The 18,134-nt window shown below is 37.7% G+C and overlaps 1 protein-coding gene across 1 annotated transcript in view; it reads left to right on the top strand.

Moving 5' to 3' along the window:
* Window positions 1-18,134, top strand: part of LOC139308833 (venom phosphodiesterase) — a 78,175-nt gene that overhangs the window by 46,274 nt on the left and 13,767 nt on the right. Inside the window, exons 16-21 of the mRNA XM_070932708.1 lie at window positions 1,493-1,559; window positions 2,827-2,914; window positions 5,415-5,584; window positions 5,689-5,740; window positions 9,196-9,347; window positions 16,856-16,994. Of these exons, the coding sequence (XP_070788809.1) occupies window positions 1,493-1,559; window positions 2,827-2,914; window positions 5,415-5,584; window positions 5,689-5,740; window positions 9,196-9,347; window positions 16,856-16,994 (668 nt within the window). The remainder of the gene's footprint in view (window positions 1-1,492; window positions 1,560-2,826; window positions 2,915-5,414; window positions 5,585-5,688; window positions 5,741-9,195; window positions 9,348-16,855; window positions 16,995-18,134) is intronic.

The following is an 18,134-nucleotide window of genomic DNA, read 5'->3' as shown; positions in this document are numbered from 1 at the left end:
GATTCTCAGTCATCCAGGACATGGTTGTCCCAAAGGTGCTTTCTTCTTCTTCTAGAGCTAAAGAAGTTTCTTGGAGGAGAAGAACCAGAAAGTCCAGCTGCCTCTTGAAAGAAAAGAAAAGCACCTTTGGGATCCCTCTCTAAAGCCGTCCTAATTATGATTGAACTGGGAAAGAAAGTGATTAAGACTGACTCTTTTTGTGCACAGACTTCCTTAACATATTTGGGCAGTGGTGGTACATGTCACAGCTTGTCATTGAAGTGTCAGGGCAGATGGCTCACACAAGCTTCATTTTGGAACCACAAAAAAGACCAGCCCTTTTTGAAGCCTTTCAAGAATAAAATTACTACCAAGTTGAAAATCTGCTCATTACTCAGCCTTAAAATGACAAGTTAATAAATGATTAACGGTATCTGGAATTGGGGGGGGGGGCGGAACATTAAAGTACTATCTGGAAGTTCCTTTATGTTCCAGATTGTAATCCAAGAAAGATGTTAAGGGTGTTTAAATAGAAATTACTCAATGAGTAAGCTATATTTTCAGGGAAATGCAGTTAGTCAAAATATGAGGACAAGTCTCCTCAGTACCACAGAGGAAAAGACTCACATCTAAGATATTTTAACTGGAGATTAAGAGTTTTTTAATTCATCACTACCCTTTATCTGTTAAACATGTTTCTTAGATGCGTGCTGGTATAGAGCTAATTCTTTTCTCAAGGGATGGCATGTATATCAGTGGTGGGTTGCTACCAGTTCACACTGGATCAGGTGAACCGGTAGCGGTCGCGGCGGGAGGCACCAGCCACCTGCCTGGACGCTTCTGCACATGCACGAATGAATGAACTAGTAGCGACGGGATTTGGAACCCGCCCCTAATGTATATATGTTACATACCCATATATGTGTACCTGGGTAGTACAATGGTGTAAGTGTAAAGAACAGTAGTGGGTTTCACTTACTTTCGCTACCGGTTCTGAACTGTGAGTGCGTGCATGAGCAGAGCGTCTGTGATGACGTCCAGGTGGGTGGGTGGAGCCTCCCGATGCTACTGATACTGATTCGCCCGAACTGGGGCGAACCGGTAGAAACCCACCACTGATAAAGAAGCATGATATGAAGCCAACTATTCTAGAAAAATTATCCCATTTGTTTCTCCATCAGCTGATACATTAATACCACTAATTTGTTTGTGTGTGTGCTTGAAAGAATCCTAACCAACCAGGCATCTTGCAGTAAATGTATGATACCACCATGCTCGAGAGACAATTTTATTTACTGAGATCAGATAAATCCCATTCATGGGGCATTACTGAAGAGATAGTTCATAAATAGTAACAACTTCTTTGAAGCGATGACAACAGCCAGCCATTGCTGAAGAAAACATTTTCATTGCATTGATTGAAAAAAATGCCTTCTCTAAACAACTCTAAATTGGAAAACTTAGTATTTCTAATTGACTGCTATATATTCATTCTATGCATATGTGTATTTAGGAATAAAAATTATAATCGTTGTAAAGGTGGTGCCCATGGCTACGACAATGAATTTAAAAGTATGGAGGTAAGAGATCTATTGATCACTTCTCTTTTGTGTTTATTTCTATGTCACATTGGTTCTGTTCAAAAGGATTGTCCAGTTCTCAGAAACAGTTATTCAGTGTGATTGGAGGAGTAAATGGTAAAGGGGAAATTAAAGTGTGTGAATGACACCATGATCAACTGAATCAGATATGATTAGAGTTCTCCATGAAGGTCCACATATTCTTGAGAATTTCATTTTCCAGTGGAAAGCAGACCACGAAGAAACGCTTGTTAAAAAGATTTATATATATATATATATATATATATATATATATATATATATATATATATATATATATATATATATATATATATATATATATATATATAAATTTGATTTATATGCCGCCCTTCTCCGAAGACTCAGGGCGGCTTACAATGTGCTCAGCAATAGCCTTCATCCTTTTTGTATATTTATACAAAGTCAGCTTATTGCCCCCACAACTGGGTCCTCAATTTACCTACCTTAGAAAGGATGGAAGGCTGAGTCAACCTTGAGCCTTGGCGAGATTCGAACCCTGCAGTAATTGCAGGCAGCTGGTCTTAATAACCAGCTTAATAACAGGGTGCCTTAAACCACTGTACTACCAAGGCTCTTCATATATTTAAATGTTGTATGTTATGTGTTCATCATAATGTGTATTAATAAAACAATAAAACTTTTTTTTAAAAGAGAATTTCATTTTCCACACTAATTGTTCGTCATCTTAATTGTGGTAGTTTATAGCCATAGCAGCCAACATGTATATGTATATATCTAAGTTGAAGGAAAGATAAGAAAATATCTAGACAGTAATGGAAGGAGATAACAGCAGTAGGTTCTCTGAACTTGCCTGCTTTTGCCACATGCCCAAGCCTCAGATTGAATAGAGGTAATTTAAATAGAGGCACTTAAAACAGTATTTCTATTGAATTTAATCCCATTAACAATGTTAAAACATTCAGCAGAAAAACAGCTGAAGCATTTCTCATGTCCCAAGCAAAGGTTCAGTGTAACTATTCAAGGTTTACAATACAGATCATGGTGTCCTGAGTAAATGCACAAGCAAATTGTGAATTGTGTTGAGTATCCTCAAAATAGGAATTAATTAAGTTTTTAACTAGTTGAAAGCTTTTAATTCACAATTACCTGAAATTAACAGCATTTATATCTTGAATTTTTTAAAAAGCTATATTAACATTGACTTTATTTATGAAAAACAAAAACTGGAAGCTATTTGATAAATCTATTTTCTGTTATTGTTCAGGCTATCTTTTTAGCACACGGGCCAGGCTTTAAAGGAAAAAATGAGGTGACGTCTTTTGATAATATTGAACTTTATAACTTAATGTGTGGTAAGTATTAACTACACCTTGTCTAATTTTTATCTGATTTGTTTTTAAAAAATCAAAATGGAATTAATTAACTGAAAGAACATAGATTACAGAAAACATACTACCATAAATAATATAATTTATATATCTCTGTGTATGTGTGTATATTAATGAAAGTGAGTGTGTGTGTGTGTGTGTGTGTGTGTGTGTGTGTGTGTGTATACAGTATACATATATTTTTTCATAGCTCTTCACAGGTACAGGTATGCAAGTCTTGGCGTATTCGGGTCTTTTCCTGTGTAAAGATTGAGAGTATCTTGGCGACGTTTCGACAAGACATCAGCCTGAAGATGACGAGTGGGACCTCGTCGAAACGTCACCAAGATACTCTCAATCTTACACAGAAAAAGACCCGAATACGCCAAGACTTGCATACACACACACACACACACACACACACACACACACACACACACACACACACTATATGTGGGAGGGGGCATTCTGCTCCCTTTCGCCTTTCAGCTCCAAGCAGTCGCATTCACGACAAACCATTTTATACCAAATTTATATTTTGCTGATAAAGAAATAAAGGGAGACTAGTATAGATCTATTTCAAGCTTTTTAGCTTTCATCAGCTAGCCATACCCTTACTCGGATTCGAACTTGGGCTTCCTACATGTTAGGCAGTTGAATTAACCTTCTGAGCCACAAGTTCTCCTCCCTTCATCATCTTGAGCCAGGGGAAAGATTAAGTGTTTTTCTATCAAGACACCTGGTCTATCCCATCATATGGGAGGGGGCATTGTCATGAATGCGACTGCTTGAGGGCTCCTCCCACATGTTGGGGTAGACCAGGTATTCTATAGAAAAACATTTTATATATATAAAGTGTTTTATATATATATCTAGAGAGAGATATAAATAGATAGATAGATAGATAGATAGATAGATAGATAGATAGATAGTGTTTATACATTCAAACATATATGCATACATACATACATACATGTCTTCTCAAGTTTTCGCGGGTGTGTGTATGTAAAAAGTTAAAATCTCTGGTGTTTTCCCGTGTCATTAAAAGTCTGTTAGTTAAAATGCTTAAAATCTTAAAATCCTGGCTAAAATCCCAGCTCAAAATCCTCTAAAATCCTAACAAAACACTTTGTAAGGTCTTTTAAAACTTTAGCTAAAATCCTAACCAACACTTTAAAGGTTTTTTTGGCAACGTTTCGACAAGCTCTCTAACTTGTCATCATCGGGCCCCTACTTTCAGTTTAGAAGCTGTGGGTCTGCTGCGAGGTCGGAGTTGTCTCTTTTCTCAGTTCGCTGCTGCTGACGTATGCTGCTTAGCCTGCAACTCTGTGTCCTGATTGGAGGGCAACAGTTTTTTTCTCCTGCTTCGTTATCATAGCTGCAGCCTGACTGTGTGTTAAAGGCCCAGCTTTCTCTGATTCTCTATTGCTAACTGTCGACTGCAAAGAGGGAAGGATTCTGGTAGGCATCACAACACCACTGGTTGCCTGTTAAGATCTCAGCCTAACCAGAAGCCAGAAGACAATACACCTACTTTATATGCAGAGTTCACTTCCTGGAAGAGAAGTACCCAAAATAGAATGGCCTCTAGTAAAGAAAGCAAGCTAGGTGCATCAGACTATGTAGACCAGAGGTGTCAAACTCACGTCGTCATGGCGGCGTCATGTCATGTATCAGGACTGTTTCCTCCTTTGCTAAACCAAGCATGGGCGTGCCCAGCGCACGATGCATCTGGCCTGTGGGCCGGGACCTAGACAGCCCTGTTGTAGACTGAGACCAGAGCACATATGGAATGGACTAGTCATAATACATCCAAGGCATTAAATCAAACCAAACTTTTAAAATTGAAAAAAGCAGTAGTAGTCCAGAGGCAATGCGCTCCCTGTGATCCACTGGAGCCCATGAACTTAACTCTTGACCATGTGGGGGTAGGAAACTAGAGAACGCAATATTAAAGGGTTACTTAAAATATTTTCTTGCTTTTTCATCTGCAAATGGAATATGTAGCTTTTGGGCCTGCTCCACTCTCAGTTGAGAGTATCAACAGGCCATTTAAGCACTCTTGGGAATATTATTCTTAGGTAGATCTTTGTAGGATTTTTTTAAAGAGAGCGATCTCTCTTAAAACTACAATTTGTAACTACAACTATCATAGGCATGCCTCCTCTTTTCCAAAAGTAGTTTTACTACAAAAGCATGAAATCGTACTGAGTCATAGCATCTTGCAAATTATTAAGAAAAACCTGAAGAGGCCTTTCAACTTGCTTTGTTCAGTTTGTGGGAACTGTAAAAGTCTTCAAACATAGCCTATATAATTCCAGAATTGTCGTGAGTACCACAGTCAAACGCTCATGTGACACTTCTCCATTTGAGATTCCAGATCTCATACTTCTGTAATTCTTTTTTCCCAGTCCAAACTTCAAACATCAGAACCCTGAAGTCTTTGATGCACACTGGAAAAATGGCATTTTTTTTTCTTTTGCAGATCTCCTGAAACTTAAACCTGCTCCAAACAATGGAACGCATGGAAGCTTGAATCACCTCCTAAAAAGTCCTTTCTACAACCCCTCCCCAGCAAAAGAGCAGTCTTCTCCTCTTTCATGCCCATTTGGCTCCGTTCCCAGTCCAGATGTTTCAGGATGTAACTGTAGCTCAGTAAGTTTGTGGGTGCTTTCTGTTCAGTATGTTTTTAATCGAAACTAAATGTGTATCTATGCTTAACCTTCCTTTTGACTTTTGCCATATTTGTATATTTGCAGATAACAGATTTGGGAGCAGTGAATGCAAGATTAAACCTCAATAATCAAGCAAGTAAGTCTGGTACAAACCCACTTATAATTAGTGAAAGGATTCACAGGTTCTGGCACCCATCTGGGAATCTAGTTCTTTTAGAAGAGATTTTATTCAAACATATACATTTAACAAATATATAAATTTGTTACATCAATTTAACAAATATATAAATACTAAATTTAATTATTAATTAATTGTTAATTAATTTGTTAATTTCAATTTAACAAATAAAGCTATATAAATTTAATTATTCCATTTAACAAATAAGGCTATATAAATTTAACACAGACACACACAAACACAGATCATAAGCTCTGAAGATGAACATTCCAGCATCCACCATGACACTGATTTCTATCAGAATTCTAGGAGACTGGAATGTTCAGGATCAGATATGTATCTTATACAGACTCCCCACTGGGCATAAATAAACCATATTACCAGTGAATTAGATGGGCATAAAAGTATATTACCAGTGAAGCCAAAGTTATGTTACTAGAATATAGAAAATTCAATTGGAAAATCCAATCCAAAAATGATTAGGGGACTGGAGGATAAAACATATGAAGAACGGGTTGCAGGAACTGGGTATGTCTAGTTTAATGAAAAGAAGGACTAGGGGATACATGATAGCAGTGTTCCAATATTTCAGGAGTTGCCACAAAGAAGAGGGAGTCAATCTATTCTCCAAAGCACCTGAGGGTAGAACAAGAAGCAATGGATGGAAACTAATCAAGGAGAGAAGCAACTTAGAACTAAGGAGAAATTTCCTGACAGTTAGAACAATTAATAAGTGGAACAACATGCCTGCAGAAGTGGTGAATGCTCCAACGCTGGAAATTTTTAAGAAGATGTTGGATAACCATTTGTCTGAAGTGGTGTAGGGTTTCCTGCCTGGGCAGGGGGTTGGACTAGAAGACCTCCAAGGTCCTTTCCAACTCTATTATTCTATTCTATTCTATTCTATTCTATTCTATTCTATTCTATTCTATTCTATTCTATTCTATTCAATAGGCCAGTGTTTCTCAAACTTGGCAACTTTAAGATATGAGGACTTCAACTCTCAGAATTCTTCAGCCACCCAGAAGTCCACAAAATTGCCAAGCTTGAAAAACACGGCTATATACAGTACAATCCCCAGGTTATTCAAGACCCAAGTTAATGTAAATTCTACTATACACAGGGAAACTACAGGTAGTCCTTGGTTTATAACTGTTTGATTAGTGACTACTTGTAGTTACAACAGTATTGAAAAAAGTGACTTACAACCATTTCCTTACTTTTACAACTATTACCACATCCCACTAGTCATGTGATCAAAATTCAGGTGCTTGGCAACTGGCATGTATTTATGACAGTTGCAGTGTCCCAGGATTATGTGGTTGCCATTTGTGACTTTCTGAGCTGGCTTCTGACAAGCAAAGTCAATGGTGGGAACCAGATATGCTTAACAACTGCAATGATTTGATTAATAACCATGGCAAAAAGGATCATAAAAGTTTGTAAAATTAGGTGCAACTCCTTTAACAACCACCAATTGTGCTTGTAAGTCAAGGTCTTCTTATATAGTGTGTGTGTTTTTTTTAGTGGGTTTGTATTTAAACCTATTGTGGCATCACCATTTGGGGAGAGGAATCCTTTTCTTTGGGGGGGGGGAGAATAAGGTAGAGCAGTGTTTTCTGAACTTTTCCTTCTTGGAATGCCTTAATTAATTAATTTATCAGACTTTTTAACTGCCCATCTCCCTCACCGAGGAGGGAGGAACCCTTATTTGTTTCTATGGGTTATATGTATGGATGATATTATTATTATTATTATTATTATTATTATTATTATTATTATTATTATTATTATTATTATTATTATTATTATTATTATTATTATTTCTCTGCCGCCCACTCTCTGAGGACTCTGGGCGGCTTACACCAAAGACAGTATACTAAATAGCATATTGCCCCCAGCAATCTGGGTCCTCGTTTTACCCACCTCGGAAGGATGGAAGGCTGAGTCAACCTTGAGCCGGTGAGATTTGATCCGCTGATCTGCTGAACTAGCGGTCAGCTGAAGTAGCTGCAGTACTGCACCCTAACCACTGCGCTACCTCGGCTTTCTGCAGCAGGGTGTCTTTCAGCTGTACTCAGGCTCAACTCTTACACTTCAGCCTGTAGGGAAGAAATGGAAGGTGAATCTGGAACTGGTGAAAGCCAACATCAACCGTAGAGAGTTGGCTGAAGAATATTTATTGAATAATGTTAAAAATAGCAATATTAAACCTGTTAGGTATTAACACAAAAAAAATCATATTTTTTAACAAATAGCAATAGCGCTTACTTATATACCGCTTCACAGTGCTTTTACAGAGCTCTCTATAAGCGGTTTACAGAGTCAGCATCTTGCCCCCAACAATCTGTGTCCTCATTTTACCCATCTCAGAAAGATGGAGGGCTGAGTCTACGTTGAGCTGGTGAGAATCGAACTGTCAAATCGCAGGCAGCTGGCAGTCAACAGAAGTAGCCTGCAGTACTGCACTCTAACCACTGCACCACCATGCTCAGAAAATAATAGAAAATAATAATGATAAGGATGGCATTATTTCAAATTTTTGTAAATATCTTCAATAATTTGCAAATAACTTTGATTTCTCAGACCTCTGAGTGGTTCTTGGGGCCCCCCCCAGGTGTCCTTGGACCACACGTGAAGAAACACTGAGATAAAGAAAAAGAAGATATAAGGCAGAGGGAAAGAGCTACAGACACACCACATAAGCACATTCATAAAGTGATAGTTTCTGCTAGAGACATGCAGTTTTCAGTTAATTTGGTGAACTCTGCCTGCCTGGCAGAGTGTTCTGCAGAAATGAGTAACAAGCAAGATACAAGATAATTCCATTTGTCCTTTGGACGTTTTTCTGGACATCATAATCATGATAATTATTTCGATGATTTTTATACTCATATCGCTCTGTATAGCTCCTACGATCCAGCAGTAAAATAAAGCAATAAACACAGGTAGTTTTATTTGTAGTGTATTAGCACTGTATCCAAGATATTCATCACTTCGAACTGTTTTTTTTTCCTCCCTTTAGTTCCCCCACTTAAATTCTTTCGCTGCTGCTAATGGGAGCAGTGAGCTTTGCTTCTGAATCAAGTAACAGCTTGGTCAGGTTTTGTTGGCAGTGGTTCAACAATTTTCCCTTAAATGCTGCTAGTGTTGAATGGGGTGTGGGAGATGTAGAGTTTGGCTCAAATTGTTAAGTTAGAAGTCATCAACATTCTGGTATCACATAGGCCAGGAAAAACCCCAAAGTGAGATTTTAAATAGGTCAGCTTTCCAGCTATTCCCAACTGTTTGTTCTTTCCAATATACTGAAAGGTAAAAAAAAAAAAAAAATCTTGAATGAGCAATTCATAATAATTTTGGAAAGAATTGTATTCAGTTATTGTGAAACACCATAATTATGGTTTATATTCTAGAAATGGAGTCTGAAGCTCATAATTTGCCTTATGGAAGACCCCAGGTTCTGCAACACAGCAAGTACTGCCTCCTCCACCAGATTAAATATATAAGTGCATATAGTCAAGACATCTTGATGCCACTATGGAATTCATATACTGTCAGCAAATCAGTAAGTTTTTGGATTTATTTACCTTTTGTAAAAAATAAATAAATGAAAGACTAGGTGGAAAAAGGGTATTATATATAAAAAGAGAATTTGGGGAGTAGTAGAGATGGATGCAGAGGTATAGATGTGGATAGTGATGGAGATACATAAATCACATCAACTTCAGGTCATTCTTCATATTGCTGCAGAACATGGGCAAATTTATTTCTGGTAAAAATTCAATAGACTATCAGGTTTATAAGTAATCTTCTTGTCTAATTATATATTTAATTGCATACAGTCGCCCCCTAGTTATATATTAACCGCGTTCAGTTCATACAACAAACCTTAGATTTTTCAATCCCAGGGTAGGATGCCAGAAAGGAATAATTATGCTCAGAAGGGAGAACGTCAAAGTGGTGGAATGATACAAGTCAAGTTTGGGGGAGATTTTAGGTTATATTTTAGGTTTTTATACAATAGCATCTTCTTTACTGTCTAGTGATTGTTGCAATGCTTCCTTTTGGCCATAAAATTCTGTTTATCTTGGTTCCCACAGCAATTTGCCTTAGAATAGATACACAGTCCACAGTTATAAAAGTTTTGTAAGCAGTCTTTTTCCCCATTAAATTACATTTTTACTCTAATCTACATTTCTTTATGTGAACACAGTTTCAAATGCAGAATTTGGTGCATATCTGATATTGAAAATGTATTATATTGGTGTTATTTCAATTAATTCTCCATGAGATTAAATGTGCTATATTTACATTAAATTAAACTAAAAAAATACATGACAGGGTCCTGCCATTTTCTCCACCATCACCATCTCCGGATCAAACCTTCATTTTCCAACAGAAATCTCCCGGCTTTGATACTTTTAGCACAAACCAATTTCTCCCTGCCAGTTTCCAACAGGTTGTATGTAACTGTCAAGCTTTATTTTCTCTTGAACTGCTCAATAGTTTTCTTTCTGGGCTTTCTCATTGCAATCTGAGTATACTGAGCCTTTAACCAATCTAAACTGTATCTTTTCTGTCTTCCACTCATTTTCAAAGTTTCATCTTGAGGGCCCCGTTCCACAGCACAGTGCCAAGGTAATCATAGCCTGCAGTATATTACTGAATGGAAAAATACAACATATTCAAATACAGCATTCATTCACCGAATGATACTGCGGATAGTCCCAAAATGGCATACTGATGTTTAAAGATTGCTTATTTGCATATTCTCTTAAGGTACTTTGGAGTTAAAAGAAAACAGCATGTGTAGGGCAGACATTCAGGAGTGTAGCCTGCTATTTTTGCTGCAGCAATTCCACTGCTGGAATTAACCATCCTTTTTTAAAAAAAAAACATTCAGTGGTTTGGCAGTCAAAAGCAATGGTGTTATGATAAAGAAAAGAAAAGCAGTCTTCTGTTCTGTGTGTAATTATTTTGGCAATCAAGGCAGAGGAGCATGCTTTCTCTGTTATTATGTTTTTCTGTCCTCTATATGTACCACTTCTATGCTGTCTGTGCAAACTTTCTAAGAAAATCCATCTGTGACGGTCATTAAGACAGATGAGCATGGGTGAAGTTTGCAGAGATGACTATTCAGTTTTTTGGATTTCTTTGGGACGAGGGGTGGAGAATTGAAGTTTCTTAGTATAGGCAAACTGAGTAGGCAAGATTGGGAAGTTGTGGTTCTTTCAACATGCCTTGTAATCCTAACACTTCTTGATGGAACTGGGGAAATTTTCTGTCGGCAGGGGCTGAATTCACAGAATATGCTAAATTGAATGTGACTGGCTAGCCCCCAACTGCCAACATCAACTGGCAATGAGATCTCCAAGTTGAGTTGGAGGGGAGATTTTTCTAGCCTGGATTGGAGATATAGTGATTTAATTTGTATGCATAGCTTTTGCCATCTCTGAGCTACTATACCTTCTCCAGGTAGCTGGAGAAAGCACTTTAGGTTATCTTCCCCAACCTGGTGCCCTTCAGATAGCGGATCTGAAATTAATATTATTCACAAATGTTAAAAGAGGCTAATCTGAATCCTGAATCCTTGATCTGAATCAAGAGAGATTGCTTCTCCCACTTCAAAAAATAATGACCATATTGATATGTAATATACGTATATTCCATGCTAAGATTGGATCTTTCATGCTAAGATTGGATCAGGGTTTCATTTCCTGGACCTTATGAATTAATCTGGTGTTGATATATATTACATATACAGTATATAGGTCCATATATAGACAGTATTAAAAGTAAATATATTTGCATTCTTTTCTTCTGTTTAATTTGTTTTACTTATTATTTTTGGATACTTCGATAGAAGAGATATATGTAGTTTTTCTGAGTCTCAAAACTAATGGCACCTTTTAAGATATCAAAGTTGGAGACATTTATTATTATTATGAACCTAAATCAAATCCACTGCAGGATAAAAGCTTCTTCAATGAATGTTATAAAATACAATTTAAAATGCTGACCCAGGGTGGATAGGTAATTGGGTGTTTTCAAACTTCACAATTTAGATTAAGAGAGTGTAACTGGTCCAAAATCATCTGGCTGTTTTGTGTGTCTAAAAGAGTACCAAAAACCTGTCTCTCCCTGCATATTCTTACACACACACACACACACACACACACACACACACACACACACACACTCTTACATGACATGTAGTGTCAGCCAAGAAAGTTTTTCTGATGTCATGGAGAAGTGAACACAAAATTTTTTCCAGAGCATAAAGCAGCTGTTGTGTCACTCAGTCTTGTCCAATATAATCCAAACAAAATTCCTAGAAAATTGAGCTCTCAATGGAAAATCAGGTACCAACCTTTCTGTGAATTCTAAACATGGTGTCTTTAATGGCAGGTCAAAGGCTTCTTTAGTACTTTGAAATTAAAAGTTACCTCATCTAGAATTTTCTTGAGCTGCATTTTAAAGTAACATTGTGAGCCATGTTGAACTGCTAGAGAAGCTGATGAAATGAGGTGGTGGGTTTCAAAATTTTTTACTACTGGTTCTGTGGGTGTGGCTTGGTGGGCGTGGCATGGCTTGGTGGGCGTGGCAGGGGAAGAATACTGCAAAATCCCCATTTCCTCCCGATCAGCTGGGACTTGAGAGGCAGAGAATAGATGGGGGAGGGGCCAGTCAGAATTTTTACTACCGGTTCTCCAGAACTGGTCAGAACCTGCTGAAACCCACTTCTGAGTAAATAAGTAAACAAGATGAGCCACCAGGCTTTTGTTATTTTCATCCTACAAACTTTCATCTGTTGCAAACATCCTTAATATTTTAAACTGCAAAACGATTTAAAGATTTTTTTTCAGTCTAATCAGATGCATATTAATATGTTTACATGTTTTCATGAAAAAGGGCATCTGGTTCTCCAAATGTATTGATTTGTATAAAGGATAAGGCACTAAATAAAAATAAAGGATACAAAGGATAAGGCACTAAATAAAAATAAGTAGATTTCTCCTACACAGTTGCCATCTCACCGCTTCTGAGGTTATCCTTTACATTAGGAACCAACCCCTGGCATTTTATAAAGCAATATGGAATTGGAGAACCTTGGAGAACTTCAATTGAGGAACTTGGTCCAAAGATTTCTGAGCTGAATCTGGGATTTCTATCTATGCTAAACTCAATCACGCTTTCAAACTGGTGAAACTCTAGAAAGAAGCCTTAAACAGTAAACACCTAAGACTGAAACAAGCATTTTGTTGTGGATGTTAATTCCCACAAAATTCGTTTGGTTCATGGTACTGATAAAAAAACATGAGGGTGGGAAAGTATGGTGAAATCCAGCTTGGACATGCAGCTCAGGTGGTATCAAAACAGGAAGTCCCTGGTTTTTGTTTTTTGTTTTTTGCTTCATCTTAGGTTCTTAAAATGCTGGTTATATCTGTATCTTATTTTTTGTCTTTTCTCAGATGGTCTTTTTCTCTTTTTACTTCACCTGGAGAAATTCAGCAGAACATTTCAACCTTAAAATAAATCATTTGTTAAATAAATAGCTTGTCTGTTCTAGAAAATCTTCAGCCAGCTGCTTAAGCAATAGTGCAACTCAGCTTATTCATAAGGGTTAAAAAATGTTTAATGACCTGATCTGGCATTTGATGAAATAGTGCCAGTAATAATCTGAACCGGTCTCAGAAGATATAAAAGTCAGCCTTCAGCACGTTATTATAAACCAGAGGCTTTGCAGCAGGGATGCTCCCCAGATTTCCTGATCGTGATTTAAACACAAACATTTTGTCTCTGGGGGAAAAAACATTCATTTTTACCAGGGGAACAATTTGGTTGTACCAAACCATCAACTTCTCCCACACAGAAAGACACAAATATTTTCTTCCTCCTTTCCACCCTCTAACAGACATACACACTCAGAAAGATAAACTTTTCCCACTCAAAGTTAAAAATAATATTTATGCTGGTAATTCCATGTTTAGAAGAAGGACTAAGTGGACTTTACACAAAGATTTTACCTAGAATGAATCTCATTCTCTCTCTCTCTCTCTCTCTCTTTTTTTTTAAAGAAAAATGAAAGTTCACTTTGTAAGACAGAGAAATGGTTTTGGAGAGGAAAAATCCTTAACCTTTTCCCTCTCATTGATTTACTTGCATGCTCCAGAAATACATTTGTCTTCCCTTTCTCTGTTCTGAAGCAATTTTATATTATTCTTTGCCATTAGCAAAATAAAACAAAAACAAGTAATGTATTTTAGGTGCATCTTCATTTGTTGATTTCATTTGTTTATTTGTTGCCGTTTGCTATCCTGAATTGTCTGTTTTGAATCAGAAGGGAGACAAAACAAAATAAAATCTCATATTCAATTTCTCCACTACAGGATGGCTAAACCATGTGTAGAAATAAATGTCACTGGTTTTATAAAATGTGGAAAAACTTTTAAAATGGTAATACAATTGAGTCTGTATAAAAATGAAGAAGGCAGCCAGATCAACAGAATATATCTCTCTGGTTCAAGGAGTTTGCTGAATGTTTCCATTTTATGACTTATTATTTACATCCTGTGACACTTTTAGAAAAAGTGGCTGAAAGATGACCCGGAGGTCAGAGCAGCTGTTTCCAAGTACTGTACTTAAAGTCCCACAAAATACAAATAAATTATGCCTCTTGGTGCATTGATTACTAGTTCCCTTTTGAAGCAGGTTCTTTTTACCAGAGATGGTAACTGTTCTTTTCCTCTAAGTTCAACCTTCTGTGCAGGTTGAGCCAAATCTTAGAAAAGATGCGGGGTGTGTGTGTGTGTATGTATGTGTGTGTGTGTGTGTGTGTGCCAGAATTATCTTTGCCAATCTCTGTAGCCCTTAATTGGCTGCTGCTTGTGCAGAGAGAGCAAGGCCTAGAGAAAAGAGAACCACAGAATAGCAGCATTTCCACATCACTGAACCTGTTGCTTGTGTATTCTGAAAAAAGCTCCTTTGAATCCTAAGGACTTCATGTCAAGAACATTTGTACAGTCAAATACTGTAGTTTGGGGCTTATTCTATGTTCTTTCATTGATTCCTGACAACTTCTTGGCTGTCAATTGAAGCATGAATGAAGAAATAACTCAAAATCCCACTTATGGCTTTTTCTTCATACCATTCATTTGTCATACACCAATGTCCAAAACTACAAGGCGATCAAACCGGTCAGTTCTAGAGGAGATCAACCCTGACTGCTCTTTAGAAGGCCAGATCCTGAAGATGAAGCTCAAATACTTTGGTCACCTAAGGACCAAAGGAAAGACTAAAGGAAGGACTCACTGGAGAAGAGCCTAATGCTGGGAAAGATTGAGGGCAAAAGAAGAAGGGAACCTACTACTTCAGTGACTCCATCCAGCCACTTCATTCTCTGTCGTCCCCTTCTTCTTTTGCTTAAATGGACTCCAGAGGATGGTAGATGACAGGAAGGCCTGGAAGAACGTTATCCATGGGGTCGTGATGGGTTGAACACAACTTCGCAACTAACAACAACAATGTCCAAGACACTATTTATATATAATGCAATTAATCAAAACATTTTCAGGATAATGGATGATATTACAATTGTTTTATGGTGTTTTAAAAAAGATAAAATGATATCAGAACAAAATCCAGAATAAAACTGAATAGATAAAATGGTATTTATGTGTTCAGATGCAATAGTGAACAGTGAGAATATTAAAATATATCAAACAATATGAACGACAATGGCTATGTCCACATGATGCCATGGCATAACTTGCCTAACCATATTTTTTTGGATAACTCATGATTTGTTTGGTTTATACAACACACCGCATATGCTAAAGTATACATGAGCCAAGCACATTGTAGAGTCCCAGCCAATGGAGCAAAATACTAGAAATGAGACATTGTTATGACTACTTTGGTACGGATGAGAATACAGTAAACTATTTCTGGGTAGCTGCTGTTTATAAATACAAGTAGTCCTCAACTTATTACTGTTCATTTAGTGACTGTTCAAACTTACAACAGCACTGAAAAAAGTGACTTATGACCATGTCTCACGTTTACAACTCTTGCAGCATCCCCATGGTCATGTGATCAAAATTCAGGTGCTTGGCAACGAACTCAGGTTTATGATGGTTGCATTGTGTGTGTGTGTGTGTGTGTGTGTGTGTGTGTGTGTGTGTGTGTGTCTTGTGATCACCATTTTGCAACCTTCTGTCAAGTAAATTCAATGGGGAAACCAGATTCACTTAACAAACATACCACTAATTTAACAAATGCAGTGATTCGCTTAACAACTGTGGCGAGAAAGGTTGTAAAATGAGGCAAAACTCAATTAACAAATGTCTCCCTTAGTAACAGACATGTTGGGCTCAATTGTGGTCGTAGTCTGAGAACTACATGTATAGCTGTGTATGGCGGTGCTTTTGTAGTCAGAGATCGAGGTTGCATTTGGATGAGTGGCTAATACAGCCCAGTGAAAGTCAACAGTGTGACTGTTGCATTCATTTAGCAGTACAGTACTGGCTGCGTCATAAACTTTCTCCCACTCCAGATTGGATGTCTTGCCTTGGCTCACTCTCTCTGTTCACCTGCCCTTCTTCTGCATATACACCATCAGCAATATAGTGTGCGTGTATCTCTTTCCAAACATGAGTATTCTCTTTCTCACTGATGACTCACAATTTGATTTTGACCAGTACAGTGGTTTGCTTCTGAGAAAACCACAGTTAAGGAAATACGGCTTGGCCAAGGTATTAGTGGTCTCAAACAAAAGCCCCTTGAGTATCATTGCTTCCGTTTTGTCATGGGTTCAGGACAAAACTGTGAGGATTTTTCTCTCGCTTCTTCCACCGATGTACTATGGAATGCTGAAGAATAAGAAATCAACCAACTGGATACGCCTGAGAGCAAAGGGCAGGAAGGCTATTCCTATTTTCAGCACCGCCATGATTCATTGCAAAAATGGGAAAAGAAAAAAAAAATCAAAGGAAACCAGGCTAGGAAGTCTGAAAACCTAAGGTTAGCCACGGCTGTGGGTGTAATGCTTTCTTTTGCCTTCTTCTTTTCCAGTTGGTCAAGCCAACTTCTGTTCCTCCCAGTGCTTCAGACTGTCTGCGGCTAGATGTTCGAATCCCTGCAGCTCAGAGCCAAACTTGCTCCAACTACCAGCCAGACCTGACTATCACCCCCGGCTTCCTCTATCCTCCTGGTTAGTAAAACTGTTCTTTATATAGAAAGGGCATAATGTTTTAATTATCTGGATGTGGCTGAGTGTTTAAACATATACATAGCACTAACTGTGGGATAAGCGTGGCATTCAGGAGGAGGGGGAGGGGGGGAGACAATAAAAAAGAAAACATTTTGTGGTGTTTCTTGCCTGTAAGAAAAACATAATATATAACCATTGCATTTTGTAGACACAAACTGCAGGGCCATGGGAGGTGCAATTCTAAATATTTGATTCCACGGGTTTGTATTTAAAGGGAGTAAGACTGGAAGGCAGATGTGAGAAAGATCGGCTTATAAAATAAAATATAAACAGCAGCAAGACGTGTACACAGATTGTCCTTGATTTATGTCCACAACTGAGCCCCAAATTTTTGTTTGCTAAGCAACGCAGTTGCTCCATTTTACAACCTTTTTCCCACAGCTGTTAAGCGAATCACTGCAATTGTTAGTGAATCATGCAATTATTAAGTGAATCTGGTTCCCTCATTGACTTTGCTTGCTAGTGGCCAGCTGGAAAGGTAATAAATGGTGATCACATGACCCCAGGACCATACAAATGCATGGTAGTTGCCAATAAATACATGCCAGTTGCTAAGTGCCCAAATTTTGCTCATGTGACCATGGGGTTGCTGCAAAAGTCGTAAGTGTGAAAACCAGTCATAAATAGCGTTTTTGGTGCCATTGTATCTTCAAACAATCACTAAACGAATGGTTGTAAGTTGAGGACTACTTGTATGGAAGTAGTATGGAGACTCTGGGCAGCTTACAAAATCAACATATATTGATTTTATATTTATTGATATATAGAAATAGATAGAAATGATAGATAGATGATAGATAGATAGATAGATAGATAGATAGATAGATAGATAGATAGAAAGATTTTGTAAGATGCCCAGTCCCCTTGCAGCAAGATGGGTGGCAAAACAAATGTAATAAATAAAATAAATAAATTGGGAGGGTTACAGCTTATCTTTTCAACTCCCTTTGGCCTGTTTTGGCCAATGGTGCAGTTAGGCATTTTAAATTCTGATCTTCATAATCTTACGCTCACCCATTTTTCAGAATTGGTTCTACTACATATAGAGCCACTTTTCATTCTTTTGACTGGGTCCTAATT

The sequence above is a fragment of the Pituophis catenifer genome, unplaced genomic scaffold (genome assembly GCF_029215685.1).
Source record: "Pituophis catenifer annectens isolate HBS135680 unplaced genomic scaffold, rPitCat1.0.hap2 SCAF_1, whole genome shotgun sequence".
NCBI lineage: Eukaryota > Metazoa > Chordata > Lepidosauria > Squamata > Colubridae > Pituophis > Pituophis catenifer.
The sequence above is the reverse complement of the archived record's forward strand: the minus strand, read 5'-3'. Positions and strand labels throughout refer to the sequence as shown.